This window comes from Nyctereutes procyonoides, unplaced genomic scaffold (assembly GCF_905146905.1).
Source record: "Nyctereutes procyonoides isolate TBG_1078 unplaced genomic scaffold, NYPRO_anot_genome, whole genome shotgun sequence".
NCBI lineage: Eukaryota > Metazoa > Chordata > Mammalia > Carnivora > Canidae > Nyctereutes > Nyctereutes procyonoides.
The window spans coordinates 1,560,839-1,577,569 of record NW_026575139.1 but is presented as its reverse complement, the minus strand read 5'-3'; the positions used below and the strand labels follow the sequence as shown (position 1 = coordinate 1,577,569).

The following is a 16,731-nucleotide window of genomic DNA, read 5'->3' as shown; positions in this document are numbered from 1 at the left end:
GATCGAGTCCCCCATCGGGCTCCCTGCGTGGAGCCTGCTTCTCCCTCTGCCTGTGTCTCTGCCTCTCTGTCTCTCTGTGTCTCTCATGAATAAATAAATAAAATCTTAAAAAAAAAAAGAACAGGAGACACACACACACATGCACAGGATGACCGTGTGAGGACACGGGAAGAAGACAGCGTCTACACGCCCAGAAGAGCGGCCTCGGGAGACACCGGCTCTCCTGACACTGGGATCTCGGATTTCCAGCTTCCCGAACTTTGCAGCCAGTGGTACCGTGTCCTGGCAGCCGTCGAACACTAACGCACAAGCCTGTCTCCACCTGCCCCGCTCGGCCCCATGCCCCGGTGGCTCCAGCCCGGGTGGGACAGGCCTGGATCAGCCCTCCTTGGATTTTCCCTAAGTTTTTTCCGAGGATGCTGGCAACGGAATCCCCCCTCATGAAGACGGGTGGCCTGCCTCTTCTGGGAAGTCTTGGTGACCCTCTCCACAAAACATCTCCAACCTGATCCACTTGGAGGAGCAGGGCCTGTGCTGTTGATTCATGAGGCATGAGTCCCGACACCTTTGCTGACCCCTGCCCAGGACGCCATCCCTCCTCCTACAGGAGGCTAATCCTCCTCTCCTGTAGCCTCCTCCTCCAGCTCCTGAAGCCCTCTGGAGTGACCTGTGGCTTGTGACATTCCCTTTGCCGCCACTGTGACATCCTCCTCGGGCCCCGCATCCCTGCTGCACCCCTTGGCCCACGTTTCTGTGCATCTGGCTGTCGGTGGCAGGCGGCACATCTCAGGATGAGCTTGGCACCCAGGCCTGGTGCCAGCGTCTCTGCCCCGGAGAGGGGTGGTTCTTCTGGGCTTGGGTGCTGTGGGCCGTGTGTCCCCCTCCCATGCTCAGTGCACCCCGGCAGGCCAGCCCCTCTGGCATCTGGGCTCTGGCCTTGGCGTGACCACAGAGGTGGCGGTTACAACAGTCTCTGCCGCGTCGCCCCCCCACTGCCCGGCGCTGTTAAGTGCTGCCCCTCCCTTCCCACGCGCCCTTCAGCCTGGGCCATGGACTGCCCGGAATCAAAGGTTGGAGTTGTAGTGGCTGGAATGGGAAGGGGGTGGGAGCGCTTGTGAAAGTGAAACTGGGGCCTGGGGTGGAGGTGGGGCCGGGGGTGGGGCTGGTGGGCCCTGCGGCGGGGCTGGGAAGTCCCAGCTGTGGTCACTCACTCTGGCTGCTCCGGGGGCCTCACCACCTCGGCCGGCTCGGCTTGGAGGGCCTGGCTCGGCTTCCCCGGCCCTGCCCCGCCTGGGCTCCGGAGCGCACTCACGCTGCAGGTACGTGCGGCACAGGTAGGGCAGGAGGGCCGCAGGGATGCCGTGAGCGGTGAGTGGGGACCCAAGAGGCTGAGGACTTAGCTCTGCTCGTGGCTTCCGGGGCCAAGGCCTGAGCTCGGAGCCCAGGCCGGCGTGCCAGCCCACGTCACCGCAGACATGCACAGACACGCAGGACGCAGAGACGCGGACAGAAAGACATGCGTGTGGGCACAGCCAGACCCACACGGACTCACGGCGAGAGCCGCTCGCAGGCCTCTGAGGCCCACAGACGGGGAGACACACTCGGGTCCACACACAAAGCCCATCCACACAAAAGTGGTGACACACCCCAGGCTTACACTCACGTGAGATTGCTTATCTCTTTTCCTTGGGTCCATGCCCTGTGCTGGCTCTGGCTGGGAGCTGAGTCAAGCCCGCTCCCTGCCCTGGGGGGGCTCATGGCCAAGGCGCAGATGCCCGGACCAGGTAACTGTCCCTAGGTCACAGGAGAAAGTGTGCCCAGGGCTTGACCAGGCCCAGAGTGGGAGGCGCTGTGGTCACGAGAGGCTGCTTGGTGCCCACTCGCAGGAGCTGGCTGCTGGCAAACGGCCTGAGTGCAGGTGTGGCAGAGAGGGGAGCTGGAGAGCGGGTGGGGGGGGAGCGGGAGCCGAGGGGCAGGCTAGAACACACACCCATCCTGAGCCCCAGGCGCGGCAGCCAGAGCCTCTGAACATTCAGGGTAATGGGGTCAGAGGTCCAGAGTGATAAAGAGCCAGAGAGTCTTCACAGGTATGAGGAGGCAGGTACGGGGCAGGGGCCAAGGTAGAGTCAGCAGGGCATCCAGTCCAGCAGATACCGGTGTGATACCTGGCCAAGACAACCCGGGCAAGAGCCAGCCCTGACCCTGAAGGTTCACTCCTCCTCCAGGCTGGCTCTGGGCTGATGGGGAAGGAGCAGATGGCTAGAGGATCTCGGGCCAGTAAGGAAGGCCCCATCGCCGCAGGGACAGTGGTGCAGCACAGCCCAAGGACACCTTGGAGGTGAGGGCACCCATAGCCCTGTGCCCTGAAATCCAGGTCAGATCTGGAGAGCAAAGATGGGGAGCAGGGAGAGGGAGCAGCCTGCAAGGAAGCTGGGAGGCTGGACATTTGGGGGACAGAGAGGCACCTGGGAGGCTGGACAGGTGCAGGTCAAGGAGGCCCAGAGGCTTGAGGTTGGAGGAAGTTCTGTCCGGGATCGGGAGGCTTAGAGTGCCAGGCCATGGGAAGCCATGGATGACTTTAAAGTAAGGGAGTGACCTGGTTGACTTGTTCTGTAAGAAGGTCAATAATGGCTTGGGAATTGTGGGAGCAAGATCAAAGGAGACAGGGAAACCAGCAAGGGCCTCGATGGGCCCTCAGGATAGGCCCAGCTCTGGGTGCAGGTGCTTGAGCAGGCTGGGGGGATGTATCTGCTCATGCAGTCTCACATAAGATCCAAACTGCCAGCCACCCCTCCTTCCCCCAGAATCAGCCTCTAGGGCCCACTCTTGGCATCTGGGAGCTGCCCCCACCATGGCTCCTTGGCCCTGGCTCACTGGAGCTGGGAGATGCAGGATCCCAGCCTCTACTCCCGGGTCCACATGGGCTGGGATGGTCGAGGCTCCCTGACCCCGACCTGTGTGGCTGGAGGCAAGACCTGCCTCTTTTCTGAGCCTGTTTCCTCATCTATGAGATGAAGTGACACCCTACAACTTTGCTGTTATGGGGATCTGATGGGTGCCAGGTGTTGGGCTGGGCACACAGTAGGTGCTTACTAAGTATGAGCTCTCCCCAACCAAGACAGGGCCCACTTGACCTTCCCCACATGCCTGGTGACAGAGCTTGAAGCACATCCAGGTGGGCCCAGGCCACTCAGGCTCAGACCCTGCCGGATGCCGAGGGGCAACAGGGAGAGGGGAGTTTGGGGGCGGGGAGGGCAAACAGCCCTTGGGACAATGTTCCTTACACATGTGGGTCAGTCTGATCCGGGGCAGGGTCCCTGAGTCCTGGCGCCAGGAGAGGACAACGACCAGTGACCTGGGCAGGGCTGATAAGGACCATCAATCATGGGGGCCTGCCCTCCCACAGGGGGCCTCTCTCCAGCTGTTAGGGCATTGGAAGGATGAAGGGAGGCCTTGGCTGACCACCTGCATGTCTGACCCCGGAGGGCATGGGGGGTAGATGAGGGTCTGGCCCTGCCCATCCACTGTCATCCCACCCAAGGTAAATGGGGGGCCTGGGGAGAGGTGTTCCTGCCCTGTGTCACCTGAGGGTCAGGTGACAGCCTGACCTTTGTCCAAGGGGTGGGGTGAGGGGAGCCTGGGGATGGGCTGGGGGCTCTGGCCTCTGGTTGGACAGTGACTTCAGTAGGTCCAGCCCTCCTTCTGGCCGGTTTCCCCCAGGCTAAATGAAGTAAGACCTTGCTGGTCTAAGACGACCCCCCCACCCCGACACAACACCCTCACAGAGGGGTGGGCCGGAGGCCCCACAGCCTGTGGAGTCTCTCTCCCCTCTCCCAACTCAGCTTCAACTAAAGCCAGGAAATCAAACACAGGCCAGACTGAGCTGGAAGGGAGTGTGCGTGCAGCCTGGGGAGGGCCTGGAGCCCAGGCGGGGCAGGGGCAGGGGCAGCCCCTGCTTTGTACCTCCATGCCCTAGGGACCCTCTGGACACCCCTTCTAGGGGAGGGGCTGGAACACAGCAGGGGTGGGTGGGGAGGAGATACAATGGATGAGTCCTACCTTGGGGACCTTCCCCCCAGTTAAATATAGACCTGTGGCCCCTCCCACCACTCCCCCTACAGTGCTGCAAGGGCGGATAAGCAGATAAGCCTTGGGGGCAGCCGGGGGTGGCCAGAGACCTCAAGCCTGACCCAGAGGGGAGGTGCATAGCCTTTTACGGGGTCCGCTTTGAGCAGAGGCAGTTAGGCCTGATGGGCAGAATGGGGGGTGAGCTGAGGGCTTTGCGGGGGCTGGGGGGGAGTGCAGTGAATGCCAGGGGAGGGGAGAGTAGGCATTGTAGGCCACAGGACCCAACGTCCAGGAAGTCCTGGATGTGGTTGCTGGGCCCGCCCCCCGGGGCCTGTGGGCTGCGGCTTGGGCTGTGCCCCAGAATCTGCATGTTCAACTCTCCTCCCCAGCTCGGGGAGGGTCTGGCCTGGCAGAGCCAGTGAGGGTGGGCGCCTGGAGGACACCCTTTAGACGGCGGTGTCACGGAAGCTTTCCAGAAGGAAGTAGCTGCCTGCATCTCACTGCCAGCTGCAGCCTGGCACAAACACAGCTCTGGCCATGAGAGCGGCCTGGTGCCAACCTGGGGGTCATCTCCCGGGAGAAGTTTCCCTCACCAAGTGCAGCCACTGGGCTCCGTCAGGCCTCACAGGGTCTCACGGGGTTTCTGTGCCCATTTGCTATTCTGCGCCAGGAGCCAACCCCCGCGCCCCGCTCCAGGCCTCCTGAACCTCCTTTCCGTCTAGCTTTCCTGCTACCAGGATGTTGTCGCCGCGGACAGTGACCTCTGGGCTGGAGCTGCAGAGCCCCGAGGAGCCCGCGAAGCTGCAGACCCCAGCGCGGGGCACTCGGAAGGCAAGCAGCGGGGACGCACCCAGCTCGCACCCGAGTGAGGACGCTCGGCCCGGCCTGGGCAGCCTTCGGCGGGCCTTCTCCCGCACAAGCCAGCAGGCTTCAGGCCAGGGCCCCGAGGAGGACAGGAGCCTGTTCCAGCGCAGTTCCCGCTTCCTGTTCCGGTCCCTGCGGCGTTCCCGAGATGATGGCGCCACTACTGACCAGTCCCAGGCTGCTGCTGTGCCAGGGGTGGCCCGTGGCCCAGAGGTGCCCTCTAGGATCGCAGATGGTGGCAGCCGGCGGTCCTCCACTGGGGTGGGGTCTGAGAAACTGGAATCTGAGACAGGTGAGAGCATCACAAGCAATACTGAGCATGGAGGGGTAAACTGAGGCCAGAGGGTGAGCAAGCAGGGTCAGGCTTCCTGACAGGCTGTCCTCCCCAGCTCTCCCAGATACTGCTTGCGCGATTGCATTTTCAGCATTTCAGCCAGGGGAGCATCCACCGGGCAGCTCAGAGAGGTGAGAGTGAGCAAAGTGTGACTCAGAGAGGTTCAGTGACTGGCCTCAAGTCTCATAGCCAGGAAGTGGAGAAATGGGATTTGAACCCAGATCTGCACGACTCCGAAACCCTCACCTCTCCACCGCCTGGCTCCTGGCCAAACTCCAGGGATGGACAAGGCCCTGCCCTCTCAGGTCCCAGGGTCTCCGAGGGTGCCTGGAAACCAAGGGCCGAGGGGGAGGCCATGGGGGCTGCCAGGGCAGGACAGGCTGGAGCTGGGCCCCAAAGGGGGGAGGTGGTGCTGCGGGTGGAGGGGACTCCCAGGCCTGGGGGCTGGCCCAGAGCGGGGAACAGCAAGAACTGCTGGAGCTGGTGCAGCCGCAGCCCAGCCCAGCCCAGCCCAGCCCAGCCCAGCCCGCGCTCTCACCCCAGCAGACCCGCAGTGAAGACGGCACCTGAGGCCACAGGTGCGGCTCAGCAGGGCCCCGGGTGGGGTCAGAGCAGGAGAGAAGGGCCGGGCTGAACGTGGGGAAGGCAGGGGCTCCTCCCAACTGCTGTTTTCAGCCAGGTTTGGGGCTGGGGGTTTTGCCTCTTCGAAGGGGATTCCGAGGCACGGTTCCTGGCATTTGGGGCGGTGGCTCCCGGAGCAGGCCTTCAGCGGGCTCTGGGGCCGAGCAGCAGCTCCGAGGGGCGAGGACCGGGCGGGGTCACGCCAAGGCTCTGACGCGGCACCCCCCGTCCGCCCCTCTGCTGGGGGGGGGGGTCCTTGCAGAAGGCAAATCCGTGGCCGACCTCATCACCGAGCGGCAGCTGCTGGCGGCCTTCGAACAGCTGCGGCAGCTGGAGATGCGGCTGGTGGCCGAGAAGGCCTCGCACACCTTCGAGCAGGACCCCACGGGCTTCGCGCGGCGCGCCATGGACGTGTGTCTGCACTACGACGGGCTGGCGGCCGAGATCCGCGCCATCGTGCGCGAGACGCTGGGCCCGGCCCGCGTGGACGCGGCGGCGCTCGGGGAGCTGGCCCGGGCGGTGCGCGCGGAGGAGGCCGCGCACCCGGCGCCCCCCGCCGACGGCGACTTCCTGCTCACCCCGCGCCGCTGGCGCCAGCACTGGGAGGACGCGGTGCGGAGCAGCGCGCAGGAGCGCGTGCGGGCGGCCGCGGCGGAGGCCCCGGGGCCCGAGGGCGCGGCCGGCCTGGCCCGGCTCCTGGCCCAGCTGGGCGGCGCGGTGCGCAGCGACCTGCACAAGGTGCGGCAGGAGGTGCAGCCCGCCTACTCGGCCGCCGGCTTCCCGGCCTGGGAGGCCTACCTGCGCGCCTTCCACGGCGCCGTGGCCCAGCGCCTCCAGGAGCTCGCGCAGGACGCCCGCGGCTGCGAGCAGCTCTACGTCCTGCTGGACTGGGCCGCCAATGTGTACGGCAGGTGAGGCTCCCCAGCCGGCGCCGCCCGCCCGGAGGTGGCGGGGGGCCTCCCCGAGGAGCACGGGCCCCTTTCTGCTTTCCTCCCTGGGAGAGGGCGGGTGGCCCCGCAGCGGAGATCCCGGGGACTTGGACATTCTTTTCCCTCAGCTCCGGGCCACCTACTGTCCTGTCCCGCCAGGGGTTCCCTAAGGGGCCAGCCATGCACCTGTTGGGCAAAGCAGGAAAGCGTCTCGGGGGACGTTGTTCTCCCAGCGCAGAGTCCGGGTAGAGGGTCCACGCTGGCCCACAGGGTGCCCTTGAGCACTTACAAACGGGCACCCCTCCAGGCAGGACACGACTGCGGCTCACAGACACTGGGCACGGGTTGGATCTCACCCTCCCTCTTCCCTGAGGACGGGCACCTAGGTACAGGGCACAGCGTGTTGACAGCTCCCACCTCCAGCTCTGCGCTGTGCCGGGGTGGGTTACCTTTGCCTGTGAGCACTCCTCAGTTCTGAGGGCCAGAGAGCAGGTGGGAAGAGGGTGTCTAAACTCCTGGGCTCATTAATTTGCTGTGTGGCCTCGGGCAGGGACGCATCACTCTCTGGACCTCTCTGGTGTGGGCTGGATAGCGGCAGATCCCTGAGCTGCGGGGGGCTAGGTGATGGTGTTAGGCTTTGGCCAGGGGGGAGTTGGGGCAGCCCCTAGTGCATCCGAGGCCAGCCCAGGCCCTCAGCTTCCACCCTGCCTTCCAGTCCTGATTTCCTGGGGACCCCGGACCTGACGCTGTCCACAGAGCCACTACCCCCGCTCCTGGCACCCGCCGTGTGGGCCCGCCTGGAGAGCGACTACATCAGCTTCCTAGAGGTGAGGCGGAGGCAGGGCCGGGCCGGAGGGGCACGATCAAGGCTGACTGTTCTTGCCTCACTGTGGGGAGGTGTGGTGCCCAGAATCACTCTGGGCATCAGGCCTGGTTCCGGCCAGAGCCCCTTCTTACCCTGTGGCCTCCAGCATGGACCTATGCCCCAGCAGGGTGGTTCTTTCCTCCGAGGGTACAAGACAGAGCCAGGAGATAGGGGAACTCAGACCTCCTTCAAGGTGTACCCCTCTCCCCACCTTGCACAGACCAAGATCACGAGCTGCTTCGATAGCATCCTGCAGCTAGAGCAGAGTCGGTGGGCGGGCGCCGAGGCCCCTGACGTGCTACAGGGCCTCTACCACACGCCACTGTCCATCGATGTCCACATGGTGAGCCTTGGGAGGAGGGATATATGTCTGGGCCTCCGGCGGTGTCTGGTCCCCCTCGAGGTAGGGACACCCAGAACTATACAGTCCAGTCCCAACCTCCTTTCCCCAGTAGATGAGAGCCTGAGACCCACCTGGGGCGGAATCAGGGACTGTGGGTCACGTGGCCAGCCTGGGAGCACCAGGGCACAGCTTAGTAGGTGGCCTGTGGATGTGGGGAGCTGGGCGGAGCTACTGGAAGCTGGAGCCGAGATGATGAGACAGCACAGGGCAGGCTGAAGATGTTGCTGGGCCAAGGTGCGGGACGGGGGGCATCGGGATCTGGCCTCTGATGTGGGTTCAGCAGGTGGGATGTCTTGCAGCTCGTGGCAGAGCACGTGAAGGCGGCCGGTGCCATCTCTGCGGAACTGGAGGCCACCACCCTGCGCATCTGCACACGAGCCCTTGGCCTCTTTCTGCCCAGGTGCAGGCACATCCTCTGCCCAGGGTAGGGTGGGTGGAGAGGCCAGGGCCGGACGGCCATCGTCCCTGGGGGAGGACCCAACCTGTTTGCTCAGAGTCTGAGATTCTGGGACAGGTGAGAGGGAGGAGCCTCATTATAAGGGGGGGCGGAGAGGGTGAGGTGGGGGTCTGGGGTCTGGGTGGGGACCTGAGGGGAGGGCAGACCCCAAGTCATAGCGCCACCAGTGAGGGTCCCTAAGGCCTCTGCATACTTTGCCCCCAGGTTTGAAAAGGCTTTTCTAGAGTCGAAGGCGGTGAGTGAACCTCATCTGGGCGCCAATATCAACGCCTGCGAGGAGCTCAGGTGGGCCTCTTGCTCCTCCGCGGGGGTGGGGGGGCAGCCACCAGCAGGGGGCGCGCGAGCTCTGGGAACCCGCTGCCAGCGTGGGGACAGTGGCTTTGGGTGACTTCCCGGAAGGCCTCCTTGGATGCCCCCCTCCGCTCCCGCCCCATAGGGTGCCCCCTCCTCCCTTCAGAGCTGAGGCCCTGGAAGGGATGCAGGGAGTTTCCACGCTGAGCAGAGGCTGAGAAGCTCCAGCCATTCGTCCTGGCCGGTTGCCTGCCCAGTGTGTCCCCTGCCACCTCGGGCTCCTTTCTTTCCTCCCTTCATCCAAGTCAGCCATCTTCCTTTGCAGTGACACTCCCTTCTCGGGGAGCCCTCCCTGACAGTCTGTCCCCCCTCCCCACTACCCTGGGAGTGGCACCCGGGTCCCTCTGCCCCCAGAAGGCAGGGGGCCTCCCCTTCTGCTGGCAGTGGCTGCACCCCTTCTGTGCCTTCAACACAGGACAAGTTCAATGTCCCCACGTCGTGTATGCTGTGCACCAGCTGCCGCAGGGCAGCTAGCAGCTGTGGGCATGGACTTAGGTCCCCCGCCCCCACCCCCTGGGTTCCCGTCCCCGCTCTGCCACCTGCTGTCTGTGTACCTTGAGTGACTCAGCGCCTTAGAGGGGTCGTTCTGTGAAGGCTTGTGATGTGCTGGGCTCTGGGTTAGTACTTTACCTGCATGATGCCTGTCATCCCAAGTGCAGTGTCCCCGGGTTCTGAACAGATGGGAAGTGGAGGCTCAGAAAGGAAATGCCATTTGCCCACCGTCATGCGCCATCCAGTATGTGCTGGACCTGGGACTTGAACCGGGCTTGTCTGAATCCAAGGCATGACCATGATGAGGGCCACTTCTCTAACACCCTCTCATCCCTAATCTGAGCCAGGGTGGCCCGTTCCATTCAGCCCAGGGAACAGTCCCTGCCACTTGGTAGGCAGCCACTGGCCCAGCCCCTGATGCAGCTTTAGCCTGCCTCTTTGTGTCCCTGTTCTGGGGCCTGGGCTTAGCTTGGCCCTCAGTTTCCTCAAAAGTGAAATGGGGACATTGCCAGCTTCAGAGAGGCAGTTATGAGGCTCAAAGGAGGGCCTCTGTGCCAGTCATGGCCAGGCTGCCCTGTCTCATCAACAAGATGGACAGAAGTTTGGTCAAGAGCTGCCATAGGGGAGCCCTGCTATGCAGTGGGGCCACCGCCACCACCCTACTGACCTACCCTCTGTGATCAGCTCCTGGGGCTTTGGTGCTGGCTTCTCACCTGACTCTGCCTTCAGGATTGCTTGGAGCTGCCCTTCACATTATAGTCTAAGTGAATGCAGTTGGTGTGGTACTAGCCTCCGTAGCCTACCTAGCATATACCTCCGTAGGTATATGCTATAACTTTTCCACGGCTTACTTCTCCTGCCCACCTCCTCACCTGTCCTGGCCCCTCCCCAGGACCAGTCTTCTGGCAAGGTTCCCAGGAACCTTTGAAGAGCTGGAGAAACCTCTGGTGGCTGCCACCTGTACCTTCCAGAAGCGGCTGCTGCAGGGCTTGCAGGATGATGTGCAAGTGAGTGGGACTCCTCACCCCACTTTCCACACCCAGCAGGTGCCTTCCTGTGCCCTGGAGCCTGGGGGGCCAAGTCATAGCATTCACGCCCCCCAGGAGCAGTTTCAGGGGTGGTATGTTGGAGGGTAGGCAAGGGACCCAGGTAAATTCACAGTGGGGCAGTGAGGTCAGGAGACGCCTATTTGCTTCAGTCTCTGCCTCTCAGAGAAAGTGAGTTCAGGGAACCAGACCCCTTGCCCAGCCCCCCAAGGCCTCCCTAGGCAACCCCAAGCAAGGGCTTCATGGAGACTCAGACTTTAATCTGGCTCACTGGAGCTTGGGTCCTGGAGGAGGCATTCCTGCCAAAGGCCTAGTGACACTGGTGGCTGAGAGAGAGGTCACCAGGGAGACATTAGAAGGGAGTCAGACAGGCCCTCCAAAATTTCTTCCTGGTGACACGTTGTCCCTTGGCCTGAAACCCCCTGTTAGGAGCCACTTGCTGGGCTCCGAGCAGAGGGTCTGAGGAGGAGGAGGATATGCCTGGAAGACTCCTGTCCCCCTCTGCTCCCAGCCACTTTTCAGGGTCCTGTGTACCAAGGCCTGGCTGACACATGACGTGCTGCAGCCCCTCATGAACAAGGTGGTGACTTTCGCCCACCATCTGGAGCACGTGGCCCCACTGCGTGCACAGGTATCTGAGGGGAGAGGGTGCTGGTGGGCTTGTGTTGGGCCCTGGGCGCGGGCTGTTAGCTCCGACTCTGACCCCAATCCCCGGGCCTCCCAGGAGACTCTGCAGGAGGTGCATCGATACGTGGTCCGTGAATACCTGGCACAGGTGCTGAGGCCGCGTGAGCGGTTCCGGGGTGAGGAGCGCATGACTAGCTCCCAGAAGATGGGCTTGGACGCCCAGGCCATTGGCGACACCTTCCAGGGCTTGGTAGGAGCATAGCCTGACTGCCCCGAGTCTGGCCTCCTGTAGGGCCTCTGGCCTGTGGACCCTCCACTGCCCCCCCCCATTCTCATTTTAGTGTCCTCTGCAAGAGCCACGGCCAGTGGGCTTTGGTGGAAGTGGCTCTCTGCACTCTCCAGGACACTCCGGGCACAACTGAGGCGGGGCCAGGGGGGGTCATCTCCATATATTTGCATATGGTTGGTGGGGTGAGTAGGGAAGGGGCAGCCTGTAGGAGGCTCTTCCAGCACCCCTGACCCAGCCTTTGAAGCTGAGGCATTTTCTTCATACACACCCACCCCTTATCTGCACTGAAGGTTCCCCCCACACTGTAGGATTCCCAGCAGGACTTCCAGGCCAGGGCCTCAGTTTACCCATCTGAGCAGAGACGAGAAGACATCTCCGCATTGTATGGTGGGAAGGGAAGCTGAGGCCCCTCCGGCCAGGCGTGCAGGAGGCAGTCACAGCGGGGACGCGGTGGATGGGTTGCAGGCATGGGTGGCAAGGAGGCTCCCAGGGGAGGTGGCCTGTCTGGCATTTGTCTCCTTGTCTCTGCAGGGCTCTGAGGCCACGTGGCTGGACCAGGCGATCCCGTGCGTGGCTGACATACTGGGCGAGACTTACAAAGATGACATCCAGCGGCACCTGGAGACGCTCATCAGGAACTACCCTGACATCAGGTCGGTTACCACCTGCTCCCTCCCTGGGCTCCAACGGGGCGCCACCAGGGGAGCAGTGTCGGGTCCCTGCAGAAGGGTCCCTGTGGCTCTGGGTGGACAGGTGAGGGACCACAGGGGGGTCAGAGTGTTCTGGTGGGGAGCGGGGCCCCGGTACAGGCGGGGTGGGCGCCGGGCGGGTTAGTGTGCGCAGGTGCAGGTGCCTAGATCGTGGCCCTGACCTTCAGGCCCCAGGTGGGGGCAGGGCGGGGAGCCCGACTGCCCCTCCTTCAGAAACTATTCTCGGCCATTCTCAATCAGTGCCATGGGGTCAGGACGCCCCAGGAGCCCGATGGGGTTGGGTTGGGGTCAGGGCCCCTCCTTGGGCATCAGGCGGTGATGACAAGGACCCATCTGCCAGTCTGAAGGGGAGGCATGGCCCCCTCTGTGAGAAAACCCTATTGGGAGTCTGGAGACTTCTGAGACTGGGCCAAGAGGAAAGAGGCTTTTATCCTGGGGTGTGTGTTTTGGGGGGGTGGGGATGAGTCATGGAGCCCATGGAAATTCCAGCCTGAATCTCTCCATAGCTTTGGAGATGCCAGGATGGTGAGGCCACAGAAAGCCCGGGGCAGAGCCCTTTCCCCAGCCCATACTGGCTCCACCTTTGGCTGGGAGTGTCTACCCCCCTCACAGTGCCGCAGGGTTCCCCCTAGTCCCTGGGGTTCCCCTGCCCTGGGTGAGGGGGGCCCATCCTGGAGGCGGCGCTTCTAGTACTGGGGTTGGGATGAGGGTGACTCCCAATGCTGCTGTGCCACAGCCTCCCCCACCTCCGTGCTCCCTCTCCCCCTGCTGCCTGTGGCTCCCGGCACAGTGCTCACAGGAAGGGGCCTGGGACATCCCCTGGCCTGGACCCGCTCCCCCTGAGGCCATATCGCTCCCCTCTACTCCTCCACTGCTTCTTGAACCTCTGCTTAGACTGTTTTCCCTGATGGGCTTGCTCCTCCCCTCCCCACCGGCTCAGCACCTTGGAGCCCCAGCCGCCCTGCCCGGGGCACTGCTCCTCCGCCTCGGTCATTCTTGGCCTTTCTTAGGCCAGGCTCCAGGGATGCTGGGTGCACCTGTACCTGAGCCCAGGGGTCCCCTCACTTGAGGTTGAGACTGCCACAGGAGATGTTGGGCCTACCGATGCGGGCGTATCTTTGCAGGCGGGACCACGTCCTGGCCATTCTGGCGCTGCGCAGACTGGGCCGCCGTCGGAACCAGCGCCTCCTGCAGCATGCCCAGAGCCTGCTGACAGCTGCGGGCAAGGCCGGGGGCTCCGGGGGCTCCGGGGCTGCTGGGGGCCACGTGCTCTTCGAAGAGATCGAGGTGCCTGCCTCCGTGGACCTGCTGATCACCTGCATCTAGTGCTCCCGGGTCTGGAGGACCCGGGTCTCAGGGAGAGGGCTGCGCATGCTAGCGGGTCGGCGCCCTCACCTGGACACTGAGCCCCAAGCCGGACGCCCGGGGAGGCACCCTCAAGGAATCCCCATCCTCAGCCATCCACGGCTTGCCAGAAGGAAGGGCCAGAAGAGTGGCATTTCAGGCATTTGCGGGGGAGTGTTTGGGGGTAGCAGAGGTTCCTTTCAATATTGCCCATCAGGGAAGGGCTCCCTGCCTAGCTGTCCGGCACCACCCCCAGGCTGAAAGTGTAAAACAGAATATTTATTTTTAAAATAAAGGTGAATTAAAATAGTGCCTCCCTAAAGAGAGTCAGGGCCAAGTTGGCTGGGAGCAGGTGTGGGTCCCCATGTACCGAGGGGTCAGGATGGAAAGTTCTGTGGTGACTCCTTTTGGTGAATGGCCCTTTCCTGCCCATTGTACAAATGGGGAGACTGAGGCTGGTCCAGAGCTGGGAAGGCCTGTGCCTGTGGCTGTAGAGAAAACAGTCTTTAACCCTGGGAACCTGGGTTCACTGGCCTCATGTGCCAAGTGAACCTCACCCAGCAGGGGTGGCCACTGCTCTGTCCTGTTCTAAACAGGCCTGGGCTCCTGGGAGACAAGAAGGCCAAGGCTTTTCCTGCAGCCTGGGGTATTTGGGTTAGACGTCAGAGGGACTTCCCAGGAGTGAAAGTTGTAGGACTGCTGCAGGACAAGTGTCATCCGTGGAGTATGTGTGTGGGAAGTGCTGATCCTGTAAGTCTCAGCTCTGCAGGTGGGGCTGCAAGGAGATTGCTCCAGTGTGCACCTGTTACCCCTCCCCGCCCCCCTTCTCTCCCAGAGGCTGGCACTGAAATTTGACTCAAGCCTCCTGGCAAGGCTGCGGGGAAGCTCGTTGGCATGGGCAGCCTCCAGCTTGCCAGGGAGGCCGAGCGTGGAGATGGTGGGGAAGACACTGAGGCAGCCGTGGGTGCCTTCCCACCACCGCTCTGCAGCAGAACACCAGCGCCTCTCTGAGCCTGACCTTGACCTGGCCGTGGGGCTAGATCAGGGGCAAGGTTCTAGGAACCAAATGAAATTGAACCTCCCGAGGACAAGGCAAGGGTTCTGAAAGGTTGTGGGGCCAGGCAGGAGGGGGACAGGACTCTCCTGCCTTCGCCTGGGCCCAGCTCCTCCACCGGGGACGGCCAGGGGACCTGGGCAGGGCTGCCACAGTCCCCACACCAAGCCTGGAGAACAGAGCCACACCTGGGTGTTGTTGGGGTCCTGAAGAGAGTGTAGCAGGTACTGGGGGCAGCCCCCTTCGTGAATACATGGGGCTGGGGGTCAGAGGTGGGGCAGGCAGGAGGCTGAGGAGTGTCTAGTCTCCCTAGGCAGGGAACCCAGTGGGGGGTGGGGGGTGGCTGACATGAGGACATGAGGATGAGGAGAGGCTGCGGTTTGGTTCACAGGCTCCAGGCTAAGGGGTGGGGGGCAGAGCGTGTTCTAGTGTTGCCGCTGACAAGCAGTCGTGGTGTCTGTCCGCTGTGGGGAAACTGAGGCCTGAGAGGGTAGAGGTTGGTTCACAGTTGGCCCCAGCACAGGTAGCCTGAGGCTCTCACAGCCAGGGGAAGGGTGGTGTCAGAGGAGCACCTCTTTCCCCAGGGAGAGGCAGCCCGCCTGGGTGGTGGGGGGGGTGTAGGAGGGCTGGATCTGACCCTGGCCAGGTTCTCCCTAGGGAGCCCGCACCCTGTGTTTGAGTCCCAGTGCCCTCGTGGGAGTGTCCTTCTGCAGCCCCTGGCCTGCCCGAGCCCCTGGGCTGGAGGCTGAGGGTCCCGGGGCTGGGTTTCCAAGACAGGCTACAGAGGTGCAGAGGAGTTCCATCCCAGCTCTGTGCCTCAGTTTCCCTAGCTGTGAAATGGGGTGCTGTCCGTGCCTCCCAGGCTGAAGTAAAGCCAGCCTGAGAGCCGATCCCCGGCCCTCCCGCCAGCCCGCGTCCCCAGGGCCGGGCCCTGGTCTGCACTGCACGCAGCTGCTAAAAGGGCCCCGGTGCAGGAGCCTGAGGTCAGTGGGGTCCGTGAGGGGGGAAGGCGCCCAGGAGGAGGCTAGGAAGAGGCGCTGAAACAGAGTAGCCGCCCTCTGACAGGGGCTTCCTGTGGTAGTGGAAAGGGTTCAGGCTGAGACCCAGGCCATCTTCCTGAGCGTGTCTGGGCCTGGAGACAGGAAGTCAGGTTTTCCTGGCAGGAACCTCCATGCCCAGGCGGCTGTGTGTGCCTCGCGTGTGTTCCTGTGGGCCTAGCGGTGTCTGGAGACGGGGGCTGGCTTCCCGAGGCCACGTTGGGATGAGCAGGGAGCTAGACAGCAGCTCCTCGGAGGGTGTAGTCGGGAAGGCGGGGGCCCAGAGGTGGGCCAGGCCTAGGGAGCCGGACTCTGGACCATCCCACCCCCGACGTACCCGTTCCCCCTGCCCACCAGGTCCTGGGAGGCCTTGCAGAGAGTCTAGAGCACTTCCTTGGCCATCCTGTTGTCCAGGCCAAGCATGGGGGAGGGGCTGGGCCTCGGAGGGCAGCTTCCGGACTTGTGGGCCAGCTTGTCTGGCTGATAAGGAAACATGTGTGCATGTGTGTTCCTGGAATGTGCCTGGGGATGGAGGGCCCTTGCCCAGTGTCTGCATTCCCCTAGTGGAGCAGGACATCCTATTTGCCCCTAGGCCCTGGGCCCTACCAGCTGATCCTGGTGCCATCCTGCTGGCCACCCTCGTCCTCCCACATGGCTCCCTGCTCTTTCGTCTCAGCTTGCGGGGAGCTCAGCTTGGCTTCTTTCAATGCCCACGCTTCCTGGGGCTCCTTCGTGGATTGGGGGTTGCATCTGGTCTCTGGCACCGAGCCTGTGGAAAAAGACAAGGCCCGCTTTGAGCAGTTTTTGGGACCCCAGCCCACCCTGGAGAGGACAGTGACAAAGCACAGAGGGGCACCCTGCCCAAGGCAGAGTGCTCAGGTCCAAGGACACGATGAGCCACAGCTTGCCAGTCCTTCTGCCAACCCAAGGACAATCCTGGGGTAACAGGGGACTTGAAAGTCACCCAGGAACCTAGTCCCAGCTCAGCCTGGGACTTGCACCTTCTGTGGGCACCTCTCCTTGCAGGTCCCCTGGTGCCCGGGCCCAGCTCCCCTGGGGAGTGTCGTGCTGTACAAGCCCACCAGCCACACTGGGGAGGAGGGTGTTCTGGTCTCAGCCCTGCCCTCCTCTCGCTGAAGACCCAGGGACCTTTCCACTCAGAGGCCCCATCTCCGCCTCTGCAGCATCTGCAGCATGGGGTAAACGAGACCGTCCCTGATCCTGGCGCGGGGCTACGCTG

General features: G+C 63.2%; 1 protein-coding gene across 4 annotated transcripts; it reads left to right on the top strand.

Annotated features, from left to right (window-relative positions):
* The first annotated feature begins 1,035 nt into the window (after positions 1-1,035).
* EXOC3L4 (exocyst complex component 3 like 4) lies at positions 1,036-13,696 on the top strand. Of its 4 annotated transcripts, none has more exons than XM_055303615.1 (12): positions 1,036-1,070; positions 4,739-5,224; positions 6,150-6,798; positions 7,532-7,643; positions 7,902-8,024; positions 8,384-8,484; positions 8,746-8,826; positions 10,277-10,391; positions 10,942-11,061; positions 11,155-11,307; positions 11,878-11,999; positions 13,181-13,696. In XM_055303615.1, the coding sequence occupies exons 2-12, from the start codon at positions 4,807-4,809 to the stop codon at positions 13,380-13,382; spliced, it is 2,196 nt and encodes a 731-aa protein (XP_055159590.1). In that variant the 5' UTR covers positions 1,036-1,070; positions 4,739-4,806; the 3' UTR covers positions 13,383-13,696. The 4 variants fall into 4 exon arrangements, with proteins under 4 accessions (XP_055159590.1, XP_055159588.1, XP_055159589.1 ...); XM_055303613.1 differs by lacking the exon at positions 1,036-1,070 and adding an exon at positions 1,186-1,319; XM_055303614.1 differs by lacking the exon at positions 1,036-1,070 and adding an exon at positions 1,190-1,319 and having other exon boundaries at positions 4,791-5,224.
* Positions 13,697-16,731: the final 3,035 nt, after the last annotated feature.